Raw genomic sequence first — 26,571 nt, 5'->3', positions numbered from 1 at the left:
GGGGCAACCTGAATTCTTTTTCTCTCCCGCCAGATGTTGTAGATGTAATTTTGTCTGCCAGACGTCATTCCACCTAATCTATCTATTCCTATAGGTGGTCTAAATTTGTGCTCTGGTGTGGGGAGAAGTCAATTGATCCTTTGAGGGCTTGTTTATATGACATTCTTCAGTTTGCCCTTTCTCTTGCTCAGCAAGGTTTTGCTGTAGCCACTGTAAAGGGATAACTTTCAGCCTTGTCGGCATTCCTTTGTTTGCCGGATCAACCATCATTGTTTAAATCTCCTATTGTTTTACGGTTTCTGAAAGGCCTTACAAACAAGTTTCTTCCTACTCCTTTTATTGTGCCTCAATGAGACTTAAACCTTGTCTTAACTTATCTGATGGGTTCTCCCTTCGAGCCCTTACACAAGTGTCCCTTGAGACTGTTGTCTTTCAAGACGGTTTTTCTCACTGTGATCACCTTGGCAAGGAGGGTAAGTGAGCTTCAAGCTCTGAGTTCAAAACCCCCGTTCTTGACCATTCATGCTGAAAGAATGGTACTCGGGACCAGGGCTGCTTTTCTGCCTAAAGTGGTAACTCCCTTCCATCTGGGCAGTCCATTTCCCTCCCTACCTTCTATCCTCCCCCTCACCCTTCCAAGGAGGAGGAGAGACTTCACCGCTTGGACCCTAAGAGGGCGGTGAGCTTCTACCTTGACAGGACAAAAGACTTTTGAGTTGACGACCAGCTCTTCGTGGGCTTTGTTGGCTGCAGGAAAGGCAGAGCGGTGCACAAGCGCACCCTTTCCAGATGGATTGTCTTGTGCATCAAGATATGCTACTCTTTGGCCGGTAAGGAACCTCCAGAGGATTTAAGGGGTCATTCTACTAGAGCTAAGTCTTCCTCTTCTGCTTTGTCTAGAGGTGTTCCTGTGGAGGACATTTGTAGGGCGGCAACTTGGGCCTCCCTTCACACTTACGCAAAACATTACTGCTTGGATTCCGAGGTGGGGAGGGATGGACATTTTGCTCGTTCCGTCCTTCAGGACTTTCTGGTATAAAAGGGTGGACACCCTCCTCCGGGAGTGGGACTGCTGTGGGAATCTTTTCACAAGGTGAGGAATCCACTGGCAGATGTATCCATCAGAAGAACAAGTTACTTACCTTCGGTAACGCTTTTTCTGGTGGATACAGTATCTGCCTGTGGACTCCTCACTGACCCACCCGCCTCCCCGTTGTCTACCCTTGTATACCTACAATTTTAATGATGGTGTTTCAAAATGTATTTGTTACTGTCAAAGGCATTGTGTTGTTTCTTTTGCCTTCCTTTTTATTCTCCACACTGTGTGTGTTGATTTATATATTATGTACTGTGTATATATTGCTGTCAGTCCATCCGTGTGCCTTGAAGGCACGGAAAAAAGGGCGGAACTGACGTCATCAGGCCGACGAGGTCTTCTTATGGAGCCGGTGACGTCAGCGGAGCCGTGTCTCTGTGACGTCGTCTTCGACCTCATCGGCGTGAACTGCTACAAACGTTTCAGAATGTTGCTGGCGCAGAGGATATTCACAAGGTGAGGAATCCAGATCGCCCGCCTGGACCGTGCCCAGGGGAAAGGTGGGGGGCTTGCTATTATTTATAAAGACATTTACTCCTGTCGCTACCTGAGGGAGTCCATCGCAGATTGTGAGAGTATGTACTTTGTCATTGAACTCTCTCCTAACAAAAGCTTCACTGGCATTCTCATCTATCGCCCCCCTGGAGCACTCAAACAGTTCCAGACAGTGTTACATTCTGCTGTGGCCGAACTAACTATTTCACCCGCAAACTTTACATTATTGGGCGACCTTAATATACATTTTGATAATATACAGGATAGTGTCGCCACAGAGATGACGGCCAGTTTAGAGGCAGTTGAACTAGTGCAGCTTGTCCCCTCCCCTACGCACATAAAAGGCCATTTATTAGATCCTGTTTTTAGCAATTGCCCACAGCTAACATGTGGCACTATTAGTCGTCTCCCATGGACTGACCACTTTTTGATCCCTCTCACTTGGACTTCGTACAAATGCGTATCACCCTCCCATACTCCCCGCAGAATGAGGAATTGGTCCAAATTATGTCTGGATGACTGGACCAACCTTCTCACCAAAACCAGGCCTGTGCTTAACGGCAATCCCTCTAAAGGTAACTGTGAATATGATAATTGGATCATGAACTCACTAGATACCATATCACCGCCCTGTACTACTAACTCCAAAAGACATCAGAAAACAGCACCCTGGTATTCAGAAGAACTCAGAGACAAAAAGCGCATTTGTAAGAGGCTAGAAAGGAAGTGGCGTCTAAGTTACACTGCTATGGACAAAGCCACCTACAGGGAGGCTATTGGAGCCTACAAATCAGCAATAAAACTGACCCAATCAATCTATTATAATAACAAAAAAATGTCAGCCAAATGTAAATCTAAAGAAATCTTCCAAGTGGTAAAAAGTCTAACTACGCTTCCACCCCCACTAATTGCCAACTCCAATATATCCTCCCGATGTAACGATCTGGCTGATTTCTAGTAAATAAAATCTATACATCTTTCCCGGACATGGACTCGGATCTACTCCTCCAAGGACATGATCCAGTAGCTGAAATAGAGGAATTGCCTCATAACACCTTAGCCCACTTCCCACAATTAGACTCAGTAACACTCGAGTCTTTGATGCACCAAATAAAATCTGGCTCTCCATGTGACCCTGCACCACCTAATATGCTGGCCTCGGTCAGCCAGGTAATCCTTCCCACATTACTGGATTTATTGAACTCCTCAATAGTGACCAGCACAGTCCCATCAACCTGGAAACATGCCAGAGTTCGAGCACTCTTGAAGAAACCCAACCTCGACCCTGGCAACCTCAACAACTACCGCCCTATCTCACTGCTCCCTTGGGCAAGTAAAGTCCTCGAAAAACACATCAACACTTCTCTAACCAGGTTTTTCGAGAGTAATCATCTGCTGGACTCCACCCAGACGGGCTTCCGCCCTAAACACATTACGGAGACAGCTTTGGTGGCAGTCACAGAGGAAGCAAGGCGGATCCTAGATCAGGGGGATCAGTGGCAGTGATCCTCCTGGACCTGAGCGCCGCCTTTGATACGGTGAACCATAAAATCCTCATTCGCTGCCTCCTGAGTCTAGGGATATCAGGAGAATCACTAGCATGGCTTACCTCCTTTTTAAAAGATCGTACCTTCCGAGTCTTTGAAGGAGCTCTAGTCTCCTCAAGCAAGCCTCTGGATTGCGGGATACCGCAGGGCTCCTCATTAAGCCCCACATTATTCAACGCATATATGAGACCACTGGCAGGGATTGTTCGCCCGCATGGTATTAAGATCGTTAGTTATGCGGACGACACCCAACTAGTGGTCTCTCTTGCGCATAAGAATAGTCAGCAAGCACAGACTAGCTTGTTTTCCTGCCTGGAGCAGATAAAGAGTTGGATGACGAAGTCATGCTTAAAGCTCAATGGGGATAAAACCGAGCTCATGCTTCTCGGGCCATCGGCCCCCCTCCACCTTAGAACTACTATGGCCCCCCAGCCTAGGTGCCCCTCCTATTCCCAGAGATAATATAAAAAGTCTCGGAATATTTTGGGCTCATCAGGATGATGAAAAAAATCCTCCCACTTCTTCCTTTTGAGGCCAAACAGGTAGTTATTCAGGGCTTGATTCAGTCCCGTATAGACTTCAGCAACGCCTTGTATCTAGGGGCTCCTGAATACTGCCTGAATAAACTACAGCGGATCCAAAACTGTGCAGCCCGCACACTGCTTGGAATTCCCCGCAGAACTCCGATAGGGCCGGGTCTAAAAACTCTGCACTGGCTCCCTGTCAGAGAAAGAATTAGGTTTAAGGCCATGTGCATTACTCACCAAGCTTTCTGGAAATCTGGACCTGTAATTAACCACTCACTGGTCACCTCTTACCATCCCAAGAAAGAGCTTCGTTCCTCTCAAGCCTTCCTAACCGTTGTCCCCCAGATACGAAGATCTAGAGTAGGAGGTTGATATTTTTCCTACAATGCGTCTAAATTATGGAACTCTCTTCCTTTATATCTCAGGTCCAACTCCAATTTACAAACTTTCCGTAAACAGTTAAAAACCTTTCTTTTCAACTAATAACAACTTACTCCTCTGACCATCCTCAGCAGAAGGTTCATCCCCACCCACCTCGCCGGACACACTCTCGACGCCATCTTCTCATCCAGCAAAGACATCGCCTTCAGCCACGCCACAGAACTCCACTGGACGGATCACAGATGCATCCACTTCACCTTCAGAAGAACGACGATCCACCAGCAACAGGCTGCCCGAAGAAGCTGGAACAAGATCACAGCCGACCAGCTCGCCGCCTCCCTGAGCCAGCACCCTCCGGCCAGCTCAGCGAACCCCAGCCAGGCCGCCGACAACCTCACGAAGTGGATCAGCGACTGCGCGGACGAACTCGCCCCACTGAGGACCCCGCCCAGCAGACCCGGCAGCAAGAGAGCCCCATGGTTCACCGACGAACTCAAGAGCTCCAAGAAGAACTGCCGCGCCCTCGAGAAAGCCTGGAGAAGGGAACCCACGCCGGACAACAGGACCACCCTCAAGCTCGCCACCCGGAAACACCACCAACTGATCCACATCGCCAAGAAGACGGCTTTCAAGAACCGACTGGACAACAACGCACACAACTGCAAGGAACTCTTCAACATCGTGAAAGAGCTCTCCAACCCCAACGCCGGAAGCAACGACGTCACCCCTTCGCAAGACCTCTGCAACCCCCTCGCCTCCTACTTCCACAACAAGATCGCGGACATACACAACAGCTTCAGCACCCATCCGACCCACGCCACGACCGCAGCAACGTCACCCACCACCACCCTCCGCGCCTGGACCCCGGTCAACACCGAAGACACCGTCCACACGATGAACTCCGTCCACTCCGGATCTCCGACCGACCCCTGCCCTCACCACGTCTTCAACAAAGCCGACGCTGTCATCGCACCCCACCTGCGGGACATCATCAACACCTCATTCGACACCGCCACCTTCCCCGAGAGCTGGAAGCACGCCGAACTCAGCGCTCTACTCAAGAAACCTACAGCAGACCCCACCGAACTCAAGAATTACCGCCCCATCTCTCTACTCCCGTTTCCAGCCAAAGTCATCGAGAAAACCGTCAACAAACAGCTGGCCGCCTTCCTCGAGATGAATGGATCCCTCGACCCATCGCAGTCCGGATTCCGTGCCAACCACAGCACCGAGACCGCCCTCATCGCCGCCACTGACGACATCCGAGCCCTGATGGACAACGGGGAAACAGCGGCCCTCATCCTCCTAGACCTCTCCGCGGCTTTCGACACGGTCTGCCACCGCACCCTAGTACAGCGCCTCAGCAACGTCGGAATCCAGGAGAAGGCGCTGGAATGGATCGTCTCCTTTCTCGACGGAAGAACACAAAGAGTCCGCCTACCACCGTACAAGTCAGAGGCCACCGAAGTCATCTGCGGCGTCCCTCAGGGATCCTCACTGAGCCAGACTCTCTTCAACGTCTACATGAGCCCTCTCGCGGCCATCGCACGCCAACACAACCTCAACATAATCTCCTACGCCGACGACACCCAGCTGATCCTCTCCCTGACCAACGACGACCCCGCCGCCGCCAGAGCCAACCTGCACGAAGGGATGAGAGAGGTAGCCGAGTGGATGACGACGAGCCGCCTGAAGCTGAACTCAGATAAGACGGAGGTCCTCATCCTGGGCTCCTCGCCCTCCGCCTGGGACGAATCCTGGTGGCCCCCCGCCCTGGGCACCGCACCCAAACCGACAGACCACGCACGCAACCTGGGTTTCATCCTGGACTCCTCCCTCTCCATGACCAGGCAAGTCAACGCCGTCTCCTCATCGTGCTTCAACATCCTGCGCATGCTTCGGAAGATCTTCTGGTGGATCCCCACAGAGACCAGGAAGACCGTCACCCAGGCCCTCGTCACCAGCCGACTGGACTACGGCAACGCACTCTACGCCGGAACCACCGCCAAGATCCAGAAGAGACTCCAGCGCATCCAGAACGCCTCAGCCAGACTCATCCTCGACATCCCACGTCACAGCCACATCTCCGGACATCTAAGAGACCTGCACTGGCTCCCGGTCAACAAGAGAATCACCTTCCGCCTCCTTACCCACGCACACAAAGCTCTCCACGACCAGGGCCCGAGCTACCTCAACAACCGAATCAACTTCTACGCTCCCAAACGCCACCTCCAGCCACGCCCTCGCCACCGTCCCACGCATCCGCAGAACCACTGCTGGAGGAAGGTCCTTCTCCTACCTGGCCGCCAAGACCTGGAACTCCCTCCCGGCCGACCTGCGCCGGACCCAAGACCACCTCTCCTTCAGGAAGAAGCTCAAGACATGGCTGTTCGAGCAGTAGCGGCCCCCCCCCCCCCCCCCCCCCCCCAAGCGCCTCGAGACCCTACGGGTAGGTAGTGCGCTCTATAAATTTCTTTGATTGATTGATTGATTGATCCTATTCTTTAGCGCCTGGACGCCTCAGGGCAGCTTCTCGCGCTCTATAAATCTCTTTCATTTCATTTCCATAGGCAGATACTGTATCCACCAGAAAAAGCGTTACCGAAGGTAGGTAACTTGTTCTTTGGACTGTAGTGGAAACAGTCACAGACATTTGGAGAAAATTCGAATCCACAAATGTGGATAATGCGGTATGTAAGCATTTGGTTGGCTCTGACAGCCAAACAGGTCCAATGCACAGCAACCAATAAGAGCAGTAGATTTTATGTGATTTGGGTTCCATCCTTCTGACATACATGGTACTGGCACTACAGAGACATTGCTTGTCCAAAGACTTAACTTACTGCGTCTCTTTTGATTCAATTTGTGATCCATGGTGAGATGAATATTCCTAGATAACATTGTGAGTAAGTCTAAGCTTGAGAAATCAACTCCTGATACAAAGTGACCTAGTGTTGAGTATTCGCCAGTGCCGGCAGCTTAAATACGAAGATTACAACTGAGGTAAGCCTTATGCGATGTTTCATTTTACCCTCTTTTGTTATTCTGTAATGACACAAACTCAGTCAAGTATTTCAAATGTAAATTAGTACAGTGCAATGAAAATGCAGTCCCAGAAATGCTTCCTTTTCTATTATGCTGTCCTTTGCCAGCCATTTTGTAGCTTCTATGAGCTTTCAGAAAGAGGCCAGCACAGCTCTGTGTCAGGAAGGACACTAGCTTTACAGATAGGATCACTTAGTTTTACTTGTGCAGCCTCTAGGACAGGATGCATATTATGCTCCTATTCAGGCTGCTTTGCTCATTGAAGTTTGTTTGATTGTAGGTTCAGGAAACATTGCCGAGGACATGGAGAGACAGCTGCAAGCCAACTGCATTCGAATCAACGTCTTAGAAGAGGAGAACGCACGACTTCGAGCCATGCTCAGCAAATTGAGAGAGACAGCCCAGCATGGAGCCCTGAAGGTGAGACTTTGCCACCAATACTGCGATTCTCAGGCAGGTGGGTCCAGAGGAATGTGTGCGAAGCAAGGGTAGTGCTCAGCGTGAGTCTCCGCACATGCTGAGGACCTGTGCTGAAGTGGAGTACACTCTCAACCAAGAACCCACTAATAGCCTCATTCAGACTGCAGAAGTTAGAACAAGTACAAAAACACCCCCAGTGAAATCCGACTTCTGCGGACTTGACCAGGATTTCTGTCCATCCGAGGGAACCTTAAATCTGACCTCCAGGAACTCATCCATTTAGAAAGCAACAGTAGAGTGCATGGATGTGTTCTGTTGTGTGGCTTTGGACAAAGGTATTGAACAACCCCTTTATTGTTCCATTGCCAATTTATTTATTTCTTTACCATGCCAGTTGACAGTCAGATGCACACTGTGCACATGTTTACCTATCCTTCCCTTGAACTAGGAACCCTGAGCTAGTGTGGGATTTCTTCATACGCTTTTTGAGTCTTTGTCGTCAGTTTACTGATAATGAAGACTAGTTTCCTTGTGACAGTTACTTCAGTTCAGAGAATAAGCAGCTCCAGGCGGTCTGGGCTGAGGAGCCATATTCAGCCGTTATGATGGGTAATGTTGTTTTATGAACAGAACACACTCTACATTTGTTTCTATGGTTTTGTGAGCGATTGCCTCTACGTCTCTGGGCAGTTGTGTGGTTCTTGAGCAATTCTCAGATGAGTAACTGTCCTTTTCAACTGCAGCTGTAGGACTTTGGGTGCTTTTTCACTTCTGATCGAATGCTAGATATTCCTGCATGGGGTATGACTCTGAAATGGGTAGGGTGGTTGGAGCGTCTAGGTTTCATCTAGGAAGGGATGAGGGTTTTAAATTCTGACTCTCTCTCATAAAAGTAGCAACACTCAATAAACGTCATGGTCCTGTCGGAGCTTTATCCTTATTTGCAACCGTAAAAAAGCAAATCAGTAAAAAAAAAACACACTTAGAAATACAGAAGGTTTTGCGACTTTCTGGCGCCCTTTCTCTTGAGCTTCTCTGTTTCACTGAGTACCATGAAGTACTACATGGCTTTAAACCTGACAAATGAAAATCTGTTAAAAACACCTAAAAGCACAAAAATGTATTAAATAACCCAAGGTGCATGACCCTAGAGTGAACTGGGAATGGCACATATATATTCTATGTTTATGATGCATAGAGTTGTTCTAAACCACAGTCCTAGTAGTCCGGTATCAGGTCAGCTGGAATTTTTGTGGGTAGCTCGAACTGGTCTCCAAAGTGAAGGTTCAAAGATGGGGGGTATTGGTTTTGCATTGAACTACCTCCCACAACAGGGCAAATGAGCTAAACCTTTAGGGGCTTCAGCTCCTAAATGGCTGGTTTCAAGTAGTGGACCACACACTGGACTCACTAGATACCGGTTTCCACTTGCAATTAGAGAAATTGGATTTCAGGCGTGAGCACGGCCGCACCTTTAAATTTAGTTTTTGATTTCTAGAACTATAGGTTGAACAGGTATGATCAAATGGTTCCAAAATCTTGTGGATCAGCCTCAGCAATTAAATACTACTCGAAGATCCAGGGTGGAGAAGGACATCTTCTTGGTCTACAGATTTGGCGATACGGGCTTCTACAAAAGCAGGAGCTGTCAAAGAGTAGTGCAGGGTCTCCACAATTTCAACCTTTGAATGTCTGTCGCACATTGTTAGCCCTCTAGATGTTCAGGTGTCATTGTCTTCATGACTTCTGGGTTGCTCATTTCTTTGAAGCATGCTTGCCACATGCTGTTAGTCAGCTGTGCATTACTTTTTATCCTCCTGATTGGGGTTACTCAGTTTGGCTGGCAGTCCAGCAGCTCTTCTTCCAAGGCTGAACACTTAGTGTCTCCTAGGATTGCTCCCAATCTTGGGAAGATACAGTTAAATGGTGTGTCTGAATCATACTCAGTGGTGTGCACATCTTCCTGGGCATTCTCAATAATAAGGTTATGAGGCGAACATCAAATGATTAAGGGGTTGTTTACCGAAGGCTAGACAGGCCAAGCTCCACGATGGGTATGTTTGATTCCCAGACACCCAGAGCATGGAAAAGATATTTTTAGAAATATTTGGAAAAAGATCTTCCAATGCCAATCAAACTGGTTGAGGCCGGTCTTTTATTTTTTTGTGGTAAAATGTAGATTGCGGCCTGAAGCAGCCTCATGTTTTGCTTCATGGGCAGTGGACAGTGCAGTTGGAAAGGCCTTGAACCTGCTGGATGCAACAATAGAAACCACTAGGGACCCAGCATGGGGTAATTCTTCTTGTAAACTGAAGCGTAAAAAATACTGAACGACCACTATCGACTCCATGGCAGGCGATACTTCCTCCCACCGGAGTGGATAACGGCGATAGAGGAAGTGATTGTTCATTGTTTGGCAGTGTTCTTGGCCGTTGAGGAGGGCTGTTGGGGTGCACCTCTACCCCTGGAAGGTCGACGTCCCTGATAGTGTGACTTGGACTGGTGATACAGCCTCTGAGACCACTGAGGGACTTGAACCCTCTGATGGAACGGTCCTGACTGAAGGAGCCGGAATGAACAACTGACCTAACTGTCACCCCTGAGGCACCCCTGAAGCTAGGGGTCATGGCTGCCTTAAAGGTTTTTGATGTTCTACATTTGCTTTCATTTTCTATGCTGTTGAAGTTCCAGTGCAGCCAATGGGCTAACAATGCCTGCATGTTTCTTTGCAGGACTACTTTTCTGCTATTCATTAAAGGCAGTTCAAGTGTCTCTTGGTCTTGCTGGTTTGTTTGTGTATGTGCAAAGACAAGGTCTCACAGCTTTGCTTAGCCTTTTTATGTGTTTGTTTTTCTGGGAGGCTGCATTGACCGTTTTAAACAATTATTATATGTATATATATGGAACTGTTTATATATATGTTTCCATATATAATTTGTTATATATTTTCCGGGGTCCCCGCACATGGGCGGGAATATTCAAGTGCTTATGACTTTGATGAGGATACTCCTGGAAGGGAACTAGGAATACAGGTAAGTAACTTATCCTTCTTACAATTGGTAAAAACATTTGGCAGCATTAAATATGATTTCAGCCTTCTACAGGCAAAGCTCAATCATGGAAAAGCAGTTAATGGCCATTCTCTTCCTGAATTCTCGAGTGGAAGGAGTTGACACAAAACTTCAAGGTCTGAATGTATTAATTAGTAAAGCTCAAGCAACCGTACCTCCTCCACAACTGATATGCTCGGATTCATGCCAAGCAATTATATCTAAAGTAGAAGAGGTTCCAGCAACCCTTTAAAGCAATGAAGCCTCTCCCTGAATGTAATCAATAAGTTGTTTGCCTGAGTAAAACTAACATTGACACTCAAACAAATGTAGTCATCACCGAGGCTGAGGTCCACAGTAGGCCAATGGAGGCCCTCTCTCGCCCGCCATGTATTTTGACCAATCGTCAGAAAAAGGTGTGCAGCCTTATAAGTCAACTGGTATACAAATTGAACCATCTCCACCCTTGCTTTCAGTTGGTGAGCCCAGCAATGCAGAATTTCCTATTGACCATGTCCCATTTGTCATAGAAAATCTGTTGCCTGGAGACCATGCAGTAAAGTTTTACATCTCAAATATATAGAGAATCCAAGGATTGACCCTCCAAATATATGGAGCTACATCCATAGACTAACCCCAAGCAAGAAATTTCCCTTATTGATTTAAATACTAAAGAAGATTTCTTACCAGTATTAGCAAAAAAGAATCGCAAGGGATTGAGAAAATTAAATTAAAATAAAAAGGGTGTGGTGTCCCTTGCCAAAACCGAGTGGAGTTATATATAAATCAGTCACAGTGACAGTGAACACAAGGCTAACTTTACATGAAAATCAAGTCAGCTTTTCGTTGTCACTTGTCCTGCATGATGCAAGCATTGATTGTTTGGCTCAAAGAGGGGCTTTTAAGATAAGTGATCTGGAATCTCAAAAGTCTCTACTGCCGCCCCACAATTCCCCACCCTTCACTGCTTCAGTGTTATTTGCGACATCAGTTACGGCACCATTAGTCAATCTTGGGAAAACTCAGGTAGTCAAAACAGCTGGCACCCAGATTGACCCCCACAGTAGACCAGCTGAGTACCAGCAAGAGTACCGCAATTGGCCCCCACAGTAGGACACCAGCCCAAAGTGTTAGCCTTCAGTCCAAGATGCTCACAAAGACTCAGAACAACTTGCAGACAAGCAACATCAAACAAATCCAGCCTCAGGTTGTATATCAGCTTACAAATATTCAGAATATTCAGAGAGGTTCCTTCAGGACAGTGTGCCACCCAATTCCATTCAAGCATAAATCAAGCCCCTCAGGCCAAACCTCCATTCATTATTAGAGTGAGGGTACCGCAGGAGGACACAGATATGCAATAAGAAGCAGTAATTCTGTTAAAACCATTAGATCAGTCACGTGGTTCCCAAGATTTTCTCAGTCGTAACATCCTTAAGCTACTACAGGCTCCTTCGACTAGCTTTCCTTTTTCAGCCCACACGATCAGCAAGGTGGCTTTTCTGTCCAAGTGCAGTCAAATTAACGAGACAACCAAACTAACACTCAACTCAAAGGAGGCAGCTGTTTCTGTTCTGGATCAAAAAGAGGCCTTTCAACTGTGGGGCATAGAGGTTATGCACCTCAAAACTGAGAGATACCCAGCCGTATTTAAACCAGCTACTACTGCCCACCACTCACACCCTTGCTCAAACAAATTCAAGCAGGAAGCACGGACCCTACTAGTGTCCACATGCCAATGGTCCTTGAGCCCTGGCTCATAACATAGGAGTATATTTTGCTTAGAGGGGCATTGGTCCAATGAGATGTAGCAGGGTAGAAACGGAGGAGATCAATGTACCTGTGGTCAACCTCAGTAGGCGGTCCTGTACATTGAGACACACACCTTCAAAGGGCAGTATGACTGGTACTGGCTCAAAGTAACCCTGGGGTAATCCATCCAAGAAAAAGAGTTAGCACCCATTCGGCAATAGAGAGTTCCTGAACATTGCAAATGTCCAGGCAGGATATCCAGCCTTACTTTGAAATTAACGATGTAATGCTCTGTTCATAGAACATCACTGGCTGGGATCAGATTGAAGTGCAAAAAGACGCATTAGAATATCTAAGGCAATTCATTCTCAATTGTCTACAAGAAACTTGGTCCAGCGAATCAATCATATTGATGGGCTATGAACGGTTTGCTGCCCCAGTGTCCAAAAAGACCACTAAAGGCTGATTAGCCGGGGATCTTTAAATACTATGCCATACAAGGCTGAACTGTAAAGCAGTTGTAGTTAAAGAAAGGGTAAACCCAAAAATCACTGGGACCTGGCAATGACATTCGAACTTCTCTTAGTTATTTGGTCAATTGTTTTCCTATGCTTTGTTTTGAATGATTTGTATGCTGGGACCGTTTCCTCCATACTGAACTGTAAAGCAGAGCAAATAATGACAAATAAATCATGGATACTGGGGTTTTCAATAAAACTGCCAAACAAGCTCTGCCAGAACCTCCTCCTGTTTAGAATATATCTAAACCCGGATAGGAAAACTCTTGAAGCCAAAGTGGATTATCTCAGCAATTACCTGCATTACACCACTATTGTTAACCCAGGATCAGAGCTAATTGTCACAAGGGACTTCAACCTGAATCTTTTCAACTTTTGCAATAGTTGAGAATTCACAAGGCAAATGGATTTAATCTGACACATTATCTTGCCTCTTTTCCATCCTCAATGATGAGATGCAGTAGGCGACACTTTAGTTGAAGCTCTTCATTCACTTGGGCTAAATGCTTTGAATGGCCGCCGTATCCTTGACTGACCGATGGCCCACACGCACCTGGCTCCTAAATGTGGTTTCATGTTGGACTGCACCTTTCTATTGCTGTCTCTCATTAATCAGCTGCTGGTATTTCTGCTAGACAATCGGCTGGAAAGTGATCACTTTCCCCAAAAAGCAGTGTCAAAGATTCAAGATTATAAGATAATTCATGACACACAGTTAGCAAACGGCCTTCCCTACCCAACATTAAATCGCATTAACTGGTTCTTCCATGCCGAAAAGCATCTGGTGACTTGAAGGAACAGTTTCAGAGATGAGTGTACAAACTACTTAAACTCCATTGCGATCAATAATCAACCATTTAGCTCTTTATTTATTTGAGAGATTTGTAGTGCGCACAGCTACCCCAGGGGTTTCCCGGCGCAAGGTAGAAGCACATAAGCTGTCCTGGGACCGATCGCTAGAATAACCAAGTTTTCAAGTTTTTGCGAAAAGCAAACAGGGAATTGCAGTTCCTGAGGGTGGCAAGCAAAGGTCTAGATAAGCAAAGGAGCGGCCCTTCATACGGGTGAGACGAAATCTAGGTATGGAAAACATCGGCTGGCTTGAAGATCTCAGTGGGTGAGTAAGGAGTCACCAGTTCCTGAATTTATCGAGGCGCTAGGCCATGTTTGGCCTTAAACATATAGCGCAAAGCCTTAAACTCAATGTGTTTAGATACCTTGAGCCAGTGCAGTTCCTAAAGTAGGGGGGTAACTGATGCCCTCCGAGGTAAGGGAAAGAGTAGCTGAGCTGCAGCATTTTGAACCATCTGTAAACGGAGTATCGAGGTCTTATCCGCACCCAGGTACATTACATTGCCATAATCTAGTCTAGATATGACCGACGCCTGATTGACAGTTATTGGAGCTGCTAGGTGAATTAACCAGAGGATTATTTTAGCCATTTAAGAGTTGAAAAGCATATGGCAGTGACCTTAGTTATCTGTGGTTTCAGTGATAGTTTGTCATCAATGATGAAACCCAAATTTTTAGCCGTGGTGGACGGGGTGGTCAAAGATCCTAAAGAGTACGGCCAGTGTCTGGGACCCCAGAGGGCAGCATTGTTACTCTTCAACCTGGGAGCATGCTATATCTGATTTACATTCAGAGCTAAGTAAAATGACATGCAAACGAGGTAACTTTTCAGATGCTCCTGCAAATGGGGTGACATCATGGTACACAATTAGTCTGCATAGCGAAAAAGGAAAGGTAGCAAAATTAGCCAGCTCTATCGGCAATGGAACCCGAGGTGTAGAATAACATAAGGCCAAACTCCACCAACTACAAAAGCAATACAGGAAGTTAGTATGGGAAGCTAAGCAATTGATACATGATTAATGTGGGTATTCTTATTCAAAGCGGCTATGTCTGCCAGTAGCCACCAATTCTGGAAGTGGGTAAATCAGCTCACCTCTTCATCAAACTCACGGAGGCACAATCAACTTCATAGCACAATATGAGAAACTTACATCGCCCATTATAAAGAACTAACACTGATGCATCAAATACTCCATCTATACGTACTAAGCAAGCTCCTTTCATATTTCAAATCGGCTAACTCAGCCAAGCCACTGTTATGCTAAAGTCTTGAGGTGACCAAGCCCTTAAAGGTAGAAAAGATCATTATCAAGGGAGAGAGCAATGGCGCCCTAGGGCCGAATGACTTGTCTACCACGCTCTTTAAAGCAAATCTGCAGTTCTGGATCAAAGTAATGAGCAGTGTTTTTGAAATTGTCCTTTTAACCAGCTTGGCCCCTCAGTCCTGGCAGGGGTCCTATATTGTGCTCATTCACAAAAAAGGAATCAGGGACAATCCATTGTATTACCGATTGATTGCCATGCTTGATGCAGACGCTAAATTCTTTGCTTCATTGGTCCTCCAAGACTTACAAGACTGGGCCTCTCAGGCAAACATAATTCCTTGGTTCCAGTCTGGGTTCCGTCAAAACACCGGTACCACTGACGATATCTTGGCACTGGCTCACCGAATTCATAAAACCTTGGCCAATAAACGAGCCCTGCATGCATGTTTTATTGATTATAAAAAGCCTTCAATTGTATTGATCGGTCTAGCTATGGCAGAATCTAATCAATTGGGTCCTTCTGACAAAAACAATAAAAGCCATCATTGCCCTTTACTTTAATAAGTGGATTGAAGTCAAATTCAGTGGGGATGGCACTTTGTCGAATAGAGTATCCATCAACAAAGGGCTAAAGCAAGGCTGTGTCCTGGCCCTAACTCTTTTCAATATATTTACAGCTGATATAGAATCTGCCCTGGAAAACTCAAAACTATGCACCTGAGGCTCAGTAATCAACCACTGCATATTATGCAGTATGCTGACGATACAATATTGTTGGATTTCTCCACCATTGGGCTGCAGTCCTCACTCAATAACCTGGTCGCTTACTGCAACATCAACGGGCAAGAGATTACCCCAGAAAAACGAACATTGTCACTTTCACAAGGACCCGCAAGCAGCACTGCTGGTTATGTAAATGAGGAGATCACACCATCAATAAGACTAATCCTTACAAACATCTTGGCATTGATTTCCAGGCCTCGGGCAGCTCAAGCCTCAAACACAAAGGGCCGCAGGCATAGCAGTATGCCTACGCAAAGTCGCATCTGCTCTTACAGGCCCCTCATTAATTTCGTTACTTCAAGTCATAAAAGCTAACAGGCACATGCATCAACCTTTTTTGTGAGCGCAAACTGTGCGATTCGCAAAAATCGGCTGTTTGCGCCCGCAAAAAGGGCTTTTGTGATGCATCAAGGTTTAAGGCACTCGCAAGTTAAGAATTTGCATTTTCTTGCGATTTCTTAAATTGCGATTGCATTTAAGGAATCGCAATTTGCGATATCTTAAATGCAATGCAAGACCCACTTTAAAATAGCAATTTCACTATTTGGGGCCGCAAATTACCGAGCAATTAAACTGGTCAGTAATTTCCAAAAACTTTTAAAAATGCACTAAAGTTTCATGTTGCGCACACACATGCCCGTGGGGCATGTGTGTGCACAACATGGGTGCACGTCACAATTTCAGGGGTGCAAAAGGGTGTCCTTTTGAAACCATTGCACCCGTGAAATTGCGCATGCAATCTCCCATTCATTCCTATGGGCCAGTAGGACCATAGGAATGAATGGGGAGCCATTCCTTAATTGCAGATCGCAAATTGGGAGTCGCAATTAAAGGTTGTTTAGGAATTGCTATTTTTATAGCGATTCCTACATGCATAGGCTTTTGCGAGTCCTTAATTGCGATTCCTTAATAATTGCAAATAAGGACACGCAAAATCCTACCTTAATGCATGTGCCCCTAAGTTCTTGTCTTCCCTAATATACGGCCTAGAAGCCTTCCCAGACAAATTCGGAGTAGGTTAAACCAGCAGCAATTACGCCTTTTTTCGTCAAATCTTTTGGCTTCCTGACCCCACCAGGGAATCAGAGATTCCATTAGAATTTGTTCTTATAGATCAAATACTGACACTGAGGGCCAATCTGTTGAAACTCTGGTTCAAATCAAAGAAGGCAGACACCGGGAGCTTAGGGCTCCCAATTTTCTGGTATTTATGTTTTTTAACATTTCCATAACCATTTACCCATATTTATTTTTTAGTCACTTTTATTGGTATTTTCCGTATTTATTTTGTGTTTTGAGAATAAATGGTGATGTAAAATGTTAAATTTCCGCATTTTTTAACTGATAAACTTGACTCATACTTTGGTACCTGTCACTCTTTAGCTAATTAACCACCCACATATAACAAAACACCACACCCACTGGTAAATATTGGCATTATATACAAATATTTGTTAACATGTGCCCTGTATGCAAGAAAATTTAATGCAGGGATTTTTTTTTAACTCTCTATGATGTCTATCTGCTCAACTGTTGGCGTAGAATTCATCAAGCACAGCATGGAATGTCACTCACAACATCCACAATTTTCTGTATTTTTCCTATTCTAAAAATAAATATAGATAGGTAACACATTGTTTTCTGTCTGTATTTATATGTAAAAAATGTAAAACTGGGGGCCTTATTTAAATTCCATCTCAGTCAAAATATGTTCAACCTGCTCAGATCTCCCTGGCAGGCTGCCATTCGGAAGACTGTGATCGATTTACAAACAATACATCCTTGGGACCTGAATATCCCACAGGAGTCATTCAAAAGCCTTTCATGGAGGGCTGTCAAAAGCCACACCGGAAAAACAATCAGTTTGCAGCGGCGACCTACGGCGAGCTGAATCCTCAACTCTTATCTGACAGTCCCCTTCAAATCTTACAAACTACAGTTCCTAATATTATGGATGAGACTATTTGACGTAGGGGAAATATCCCAATGATGGAAACCTACACGCAAAGAGTGTCTGTCGCTTCTACCCCTAATCGAAGAAATCTTTGGCCCACATACTATGTACCTGCCCCGCCTGGAAAAGGCAATTCTGGTAAAGCCACTAGTACAAGAACAGAATAACCGTTTATGCCAGGATGCAAGTGATCACTGCTTTCAGGGTAGGAACTGCAGGCTTATTGTGCGCTTGGTGACATTCATGGACAAAATAGCCCCAAAAACTGCTTCACAGGTGAACCCTGGGAGATCCCAATTTTCACCTTGCACTTTCATTATTGGTTATCCTGCTGCAGCTTAACTTTTTTCATTTTAATTTTTTTAACCATTTTCTGAACTTTTAAATGAGCATTTGCTGCGAGAAATGAAATGTATGGGTTTCTATCAAATGTGAATGGTTTTAATTAACTGTCAAATATTTGATGGTTAATTAAAACCATATATGTGTACAGAAAAAACGTTTTCACAAAGCACCTTAGGATACATAGCGTAACAATCAGCAGTCACCAGACATCATTCTCTCCCATGGTCAGGCAAGAAGGCAGTAGCCACCTTCCATTAGAGGAGGGAATATTAGGAGTACCCCAGTTTAGAAGAGTGTAGCACATGACGCAAACCAGCAACAAAATCATCATGGATTGTCCCTCAATGCTTCCAAGATTCGAACCGTAAGGGCAGAGAAAAACACAGGTGCAAGCAGGAACGCAAAAATGGAGGCAGTATGTCATGGGCAACTACTCATAAGAGTCTTATGTGTCATATGAATCAAGAGATTTGTTTTACAACATTTCTCCCGAACTTATCTGCAAATAGAGAAAAAATCTCCGGACTTTTTATTTTTTGGGGGATAAGATTAAGGGCTGATTTATAATTTGGCTAAGGAAAAACGCAACAGAATATGCATACTGCCAAGATAATGGTCTTATCACCCGATTTAGATGCGGATGGTCCATAGGTTTAGTTATGGTGGTGACTACTCCATTACCGCCATAGTCAAACCTCTCCAACAGCCCGGTTTAATAAGGGTCTTCGGAGAAATGGCTACATGTCCTCCGACCTGGTTAGGATGGCCGGACATAAGAATTTTTCTTTTTTTTTTTTACTGTCCATCACCGCCAGGCAAACACTGGTGGTAAGGGACAGTATAAAAGGAGTAATGCCCCCCTTGTCCAAGGAGACGACTCCCCTGGCGAGGGGGGTCATTGTCTTTTTTTGTTTCAAAAAGAAAGTGCGGCCTCAGGTTTTTCTTTTTGAAAGTATAACAGGAAAGTGTTTGGTGCAGGTCTCCATCTTATGGATGGAGCCCTGCACCAAACAACGAAGAGCATTGGCAGGACCCACAGTGACAGGGGTTCCTACCAATACATTATAAATGATTGCCAGCTTGGCGGTAATTTATAAATTTAGCGGTGGTCCCTTCACCAGGGAAACAGAGTAACCTACTCTGTCCCCCTAGCAGAACATCGGGCTGTCCGCCGACATATAAATCATGCATCAGTCATTGATACCTTTGGGGCAACACTGAGAGTATAGTTTGTTTCAGGATTCAAGGAATATTGCATGTTACACAATATCTTTTCTCCAGAAGGTGTTTATTCACATGTTGACAGAGCTAAGTTATCGTCAATTATTTACTTCTAGAGCAACATCTTTCTCACATTTTGTAAAATCTGTTGTAAATGTGGATTATGCCCCACACTTCTTGTAAAATCAACACATTGGACATTAGTTTCAGGTGTGGCAGGTTGAAAGACAAGGCATTAATATACATCTGCTCAGCACACCTCCAGCTGTGGGCCCAAGCAAAACCCTCCAAGCACCAAATACGGTACAGTGACCATGGGATAGAGCACCAACATGTCCCTTCGTCCAGGACTGAAAAGATGATTTCACCAAGCCTAGCTCTAGAGTTCTCACTCAGGTTGGCCAGGCCAAATTAAAGAACATTTTGGTTTGATTCCATACTGAACACCACATTGTTTTATCTCTGTTGAGTTTTCATGCTTTGGAATATTCTCCTTCGTAGGAATGAGGGGGCTGGGCTGTAAGAAAGAGTATAGTTTCCTTACATTAGGTGTAACTGTATTCTTAGTCTTTCAGCCCTTAGAGTTATACACAGACCCTGACTCATCATAATTTTAATTGATATATAATCTTCAAAATATGCAGGCTGAGCAAGAGAAGTGAATAGAGAACAGCAAGCTGGGGCTTTTGTTAGTATAACAAATCAATCAAACAGGACGTTAGAACTTATACCCTCAGAACATATTTTTGTTAATATTTTTGGGGTTCTGGACAGTAATTCTTTGTTACGCACATTATCATGCGGAGAGAAGGGTTCTTCATTGTGATGTCCAAGCATTTGCAGATAATGTGCGTCTTGGTCCTTTCTCATTCCTTTACCCTTTCACTTCAGCTCATCCCGCAGACCCAGCTTTGGTGTCGGTCTGACACTCCTTCGCGCAGAAGTGGGTCAGGTGGCAGCAGAATTGAAACTCACACAGATCCAAGCCGGTAAGTCCCGCTTATGCTCTGTGACTCCACCGAGCAAGATTTGTTAAATGCCACCACCGCCCGACCGACCCTAATAACCACTACCCTATCCTCCACCACCACCACCACCCTCACACTAGCGACTGCCACCACCAGCACCTTAACCACCATCACCCAAACCATCACCCTAACACCACCACCAAAACCACCACCCTATCACCACCAAATCCTATCCATAACTACATCCACCACCCTAACCACCACCACCACCACACTAAACACAACCAATGCCCTAACCACCACTACACTTGCCACTAGCACCACCCTATCCACCACTCTAACCACCGCCTCCACCCAAACAGCACCCTAAACTCCACCAAAACCACCACCCTAATCACCACCATCCTTACTACCACCATTCTAACATTCACCCACACCACGAACTTCAACCTAACCACCACCCTTTCCACCACTCTAACCACCACCTCCACCCAAACAGTACCCTAACCACCACCCTAGCCACCACCATCCTCACTGTCACCATCCAAACTCTAACACCATCACCCTGCCACCATCACCACCTGCCACCACCCTAACCACCACCCTAACCACAGCCACTACAAAACAAACACCACCCTACCCTAACTACCACCATCCTACCCTACCATAACCCCACTGGTTAGCACTGGTAAAGTGTGCCAAGTCCTAAGGCCAACAAAAATGAGATCAGCAAAAATAGGAAGCATGAAGGCAAAATGACCACCACACCACAACCCTACTATAACCACAACAACCATTCAATAACTACCATCATCGTACAAACTAGCACCACTTTACCCTAACCACCACCAACCTATTCTAATCACCACCACCCTGCACTAGCCACCACCACTATACTAATCACCGCCACATGACCCTAACCACCACCACCCTAACCGCCTCCACCATATTAACCACCACTACCCTCAGCCTAATCACCACCACCCATACCCAACGGTAATCATCCTAGTAACCACCTCCACCCTAACCACCACCCAGGCCACCATCTTAGATACCACCACCCTAACCACCACCCCACTGCTACTACCCTAATATCACCTTCACACCACCCGCCTGCCTCCAACATGCACTATCACCCCCAGCCTGCCACCACCCTAACTATAACTACCCAAACCACCACCACCTCATCCCTAACCCCCACCACTATAATGACCACCAACATCCTAACACCACCACTTTCACCACCCTTATCACCACCACTACTACAGTGATCCACCATCCTCACCCTTTTCACCACTACCACACCACCACCACCCCAACTGCAGGCAGAGCCTTTGTGATGGGTAAGTATGGCAGGTGACAGCTTCACCCCCTCATTAAGTCGGAGATGGCCCATCTTGCTAACATTCATGCTCCTTTGTCTCACTGTCTGAGCAATATACAAAGACCAACTGCCAGCTACACCTAGTCATGTGACCCAGGAAACAGACTACAGGCACCAAATGGTTAATTAAAAAAAATGCCAACTTTCTAAAAGTGCCATTTTCATAATTGTGACTTAAAGTCAGACTTTAATGAGAGCTTTAAATTACAATTCTTTAGACACCAAACTCAATATTAGTCCCTGCTCCCAATTGAAAGTCATCACTTATTAAATGTAATAAGTTAACCCAATGTTACCATATGTAAGAGGTAGGCCTTGCAGTAGTGAAGAGCACAATTAAGAGTTTTCACTACCAGGACATGTAAAATTTAAAAAAACATGTTAAACCTTTTTAATACATTGCATGCTGCCCTCTGGGTTGTTTAGGGCCTACCCTAGAGGTGACTGATATGTTTTAAAAAGTAAGGTTAAAGCCTGGCAAAAGGTTTATTTTGCCGGGTCAAAACAGCAGTTTTAACTGCACACACAGTCTGCAATGGCAGTCCTGACACATGTTTGAAGAGCTACTTAGGTGGGTGGCTCCATTCTGCAGGCCCATTAGTGGCATTTACAGGCCCTGGGTACATTCAGTACCTCTTTACTAGGGTCTTGCCAGTAAATTAAATGTCCCAATTTGCTGTAAGGCAGTTTTATCATGTTTAAAGGAGAGAGCACTTTAGCACTGGTTAGCAGTGGTAAAGTGTGCCGAGTCCTAAGGCCAACAAAAACGAATTCAGCAAAAATAGTAAGTGTGAAAGCAAAAAATGTGGGGGTGACCCTGCAGACAGGGCAGGCCCAACAACAACTATCACCCTAACCACCTCCACAACCTTCACCCCCACCACTGTCACCCTAATCTCTACCACCCAAACCACCACCACCCCAACCACCATCTTCACCCAAACCACCATTTTAACCAGCACAACCCAGACCACCATCCTAGCCACCACCACCCTAACCACTACCATCCTCACCACCACCCCTCCACCACCTTACCCTAACAACCTTACCCTGCCATCAGCACCCTAACCAGCACCATCTTTACTACCACTGCACTACCACCAGCACCCTCACCATCTCCACTACCTGATCCTAACCCACCACCATCCTAACCAGCACCACCATCCTACTACCACCACTATACCACAAAAACCACCACCCTAACCTCAGTGCCTTACCTTACCACCCCCTAACCACCACCCCAAACTGCAATCTTACCATTCTGTCCTAACTACCACCTCCCTACCATAACCACCACAACTCTAACCACTAGTCATAGCCACATTGCTCAGTTTTTACATATACTTTTATGTAGGTGAGCACTAATAAAGTACTGTCTATGACTCCTGCACCCGCACATAAGCTGCGACCATTGACAGACTCCTGTCCTATTGTATCTGCAGCTCAATGTAGTGCGAGGCCTTCAGCAAAAGAGATAGTACAAATGCCAAGGGCACAATATTCCGAGCTGCGCTCTGGCAGTGCCGGCCGCCTCCATCTTAATTTGCATGTCATGCTGTGACTGTGAGGGGAATCCTCTTGTAAGATGTCACGGGAATTCTTTCCCAGTCGTCTTTTTGGGTCTCTGCTCTAGATGGTGCGCATGTGCTGTCTCTAAAAGAGACCTGTTGTATGTACTTATCTGAAAGAAACACGTTAGTTAGATTCCTCACCTTAGAATATCCCCAGGCGTCAGGCTGGATCCGGAAAGATTTTTGTAGCAATACCCCTTGCGCGCGGCTCTGCGTCCGTCGTCGGCGTCGTGCGCCGGTATGACGTCGTTGGAGTACTTAGACTCCGCCCTCGCGCGCTGACGTCAGTTCTTCTTTTTTCCGCGCCAGTAAGCGCCGATCCGGGAAGAGCTTACCCCTAGTCATTTTTTGACTAACTTTTTTGACTTCTTTTGGTCTATCGACTCGACTCGGTGCCGGTAGAATGCCTGGTTTCAAGGTGTGTGACGCCTGTCATTGCCTGATGTCGGTGACGGATCACCATCGCCGGTGCCTTTATTGCCTGGGGGCCGACCATGACGCGGAGTCGTGCCTCGATTACCAGGCCTTGACGTCGAAAGCTAGGCGGGAGCGGTCCCGTAAGCTTCTCGAGCTTCGGCACTCGGCTCCGCGCCGCTCTCGGTCCAGGAGGAGGTCGAAGGACCGATCGCGGAGCCGAAGCCATCGTCATCGCTCGTCTGGGTCTTCGGGTAAGTCGAAGCACTCCAAGAAGTTCAAGAGACGACATCGCTCTTCGGACTCCCCTCGCCGGTCGCGCGACTCGGCTGAGGGTCAGGGTGGTCCCACCCCGCGGCTCCGGCGGAGCCGCAGGAGTCGCGTCCGTCCCCATATCCGCCGGTCCCTGGGACTGACGCGACTCCGGCGGAGGTCAGTGCCTTCCTCGTGGCCATGAGGGGCCTGGCTCCGCCGTCGACGCCTGTAGGAGCGCCTTCGGGCCCCGCAGGTTCGACTGGGCGACTGCGCGTGCCGGCGGCTCCGGCCCCGGCGCCGTCGACGGCTCCGGCCCCGACACCGCAGGTCCCCGAGGGATTCAGACCTGGATCTCGGTCGGCGCCGGTCGACCTCATGACGCCTCCTCCGCCGGCGCCGACACCGGTTCCACCTCCGGCGCCGTTTCCGGATGACGCCGTTCCCCGGTTCAGCCCCTGTCCGGACCCGACGCCGGTACGGCGCCGTCCGGCGCTGCACCCGACGTCGATGGATGACCATTTCATCTACCGTCCAGCTCCGATCGTTCCTCCTGTTTATCAGGAATCGGATGACGGGGGCGACTGGAAGGGATCTGAGGACCCTATGGCCCTCCAGGGTCAACTTGCACAGGACTGGGCAGACGAACTGGGGGATGCCAGTGGTCTGGACACTTCGCCGGACGCTGACTTCATCTCTCCTCCGACTGTGGCCTCGGAGGAGGGTGCAGCTTTTTCAGTGGTGCTGCACAAGGCGGCCGAAGCCCTAGGGCTGGAGTTGCTTGCTGTGGCCGTGAGGACTAACGTCCTCAAAGAGGTCCTTCAACCGACAGCAAGCTCCACTGAGCCTCTGCTGCAGTTTAATGAGGCCCTTATAGACGTTCTGCAGGGCACTTGGTCCAAGCCCTCCACAGTTCCTCCTGTGGACCAGAACGTTGCCCGGCGCCACCGCCCTGCTCCGGGCGACCCCAGTTTCCTCTCCCAACACCCCACCCCGAGAGTCTGGTTATCCAGGCCTCAACCTCCCAATCCTCCTTCCCGTCCTCTCCTCCGGATTGGGAATCCAAGAGGTTGGAACAGTTTGGCAAGAAACTGTTCTCGTCCCTGAGTTTGGGGCTGCGGCCTTTAAATACCGCTTGCCTTTTGGACTGTTATTCCCACTCTCTGTGGGATATGGTGGAGGACGTGCTGCCCTTGTGCCCGGTGGAGGCCCGGGCACGACTCACTCAAGCACTTGCTGACGGTCGAGATGCAGCACGGCACGCCATACGGTGTGGACTTGACACCACGGACTCGCTGGGTCGGGCGATTTCCACCACGGTGGCGCTTCGGCGTCACGCCTGGCTGAGGTCCACGTCATTTTCAGGGGATGTCCAGAGTTCCCTCATGGACATGCCCTTTGATGGCACTCGCCTTTTTGGTGAGAAGGCGGACAGTGCGCTGGCTCGGTTCAAGGACTCCCGGGCCACGGCCAAGTCCTTGGGTCTTTCGACCCCGCGGCCGCAAACTTCCGCCTTTCGTCCCTTTCGTGGCCAAGGAAGGGGCGCCTCCTCACGTCCGCCCAGCCACCGGCCGCAGAACCAACCTGCACGCGGACGTGGTTTCCGCCGAAGCGGTACTGGAGGTCAACATGACGGTCAGTCCACATCCACCCCGGCAGCATCCGCCTCAAAGCCCTCCTAGTCCGAGCTTTCATGCCCATTCAACGCCAGTGGGCGGCAGAGTTCGCCATCACCTGCTCCACTGGCGCTCCATCACGTCAGACAGGTGGGTGCTGCAAATCGTCCGAAGGGGCTACTCCCTCCCCTTCGAGACGACCCTCCAGCCATGCCGCCGCTGAACCACCGTATGTCGGGGGATCATTTGCATCTTCTACGAGAGGAAGTTTCGGCCCTCTTGGCCAAAGAGGCCGTCGAGCGCGTTCCTGGTCCAGAAGTAGGTCGTGGTTGTTATTCCCACTACTTTCTGGTTCCCAAGAAGGGCAAAGAGGGCCTATGCCCAATCTTGGACCTCAGGAGCGTGAAGTCCTTCCTCCGGAAGGACCGGTTCAAGATACTCACTTTAGCTCAGGTTCTGGCTGCCCTAGACCCTGGAGACTGGATGGTAGCGTTAGACTTGCAGGACGCTTATTTCCACATCCCCGTCCTGCCGGCCCACTGGCGTTACCTGCGGTTCACGGTGGGTCAGGAGCACTTTCAGTTCACCGTGCTCCCCTTCGGCCTCACCAGTGCCCCTCGTGTGTTCACGAAAGTGATGGCGGTGGTCGCAGCTCATCTGCGCCGATCAGGGGTTCCAGTCTTCCCCTATCTCGACGACTGGCTGTTGAAGGCGGGCTCGCCCCAGCAAGTAGTCTCCCACCTCCAGACTACAGCCGATCTCCTGCACTCGCTGGGGTTCTCCATCAATGTGCCGAAGTCGCACCTGAGTCCCTCCCAAAAGCTCCTTTTCATTGGGGCGGTTCTCGATTCGGCGCAGTTCCGGGTCTATCCGCCGGAACAGCGGGTCCGGGACATTCAGGCCCTGATTTCCATCTTCCGGCCTCTGTCCTGGGTTTCGGTCAGGTTGGTGCTGTGGCGTCTGGGGCTGATGGTCTCCTGCATCCTGTTGGTACCTCACGCCAGGTGGCGGATGCGGGCTCTGCAGTGGGACCTGAAGTTTCAGTGGGCCCAGCATCGAGGCAACCTGTCCGACCATGTCTTGATCTCGGAGGGCACTGCGAACCAGCTGCA

General features: G+C 47.8%; 1 protein-coding gene across 3 annotated transcripts in view; it reads left to right on the top strand.

Annotated features, from left to right (window-relative positions):
* CCDC157 (coiled-coil domain containing 157) overlaps nt 1–26,571 on the top strand; it is a 380,789-nt gene that overhangs the window by 346,047 nt on the left and 8,171 nt on the right. For all 3 annotated transcript variants that reach the window (XM_085635040.1, XM_085635039.1, XM_085635038.1), the window contains exons 9-10: nt 7,372–7,511; nt 20,146–20,243. In XM_085635040.1, coding sequence (XP_085491166.1) covers nt 7,372–7,511; nt 20,146–20,243 — 238 coding nt within the window. The remainder of the gene's footprint in view (nt 1–7,371; nt 7,512–20,145; nt 20,244–26,571) is intronic.

Source organism: Triturus cristatus, chromosome 11 (genome assembly GCF_964204655.1).
Source record: "Triturus cristatus chromosome 11, aTriCri1.1, whole genome shotgun sequence".
NCBI classification, from domain to species: domain Eukaryota; kingdom Metazoa; phylum Chordata; class Amphibia; order Caudata; family Salamandridae; genus Triturus; species Triturus cristatus.
The sequence above is the reverse complement of the archived record's forward strand: the minus strand, read 5'-3'. Positions and strand labels throughout refer to the sequence as shown.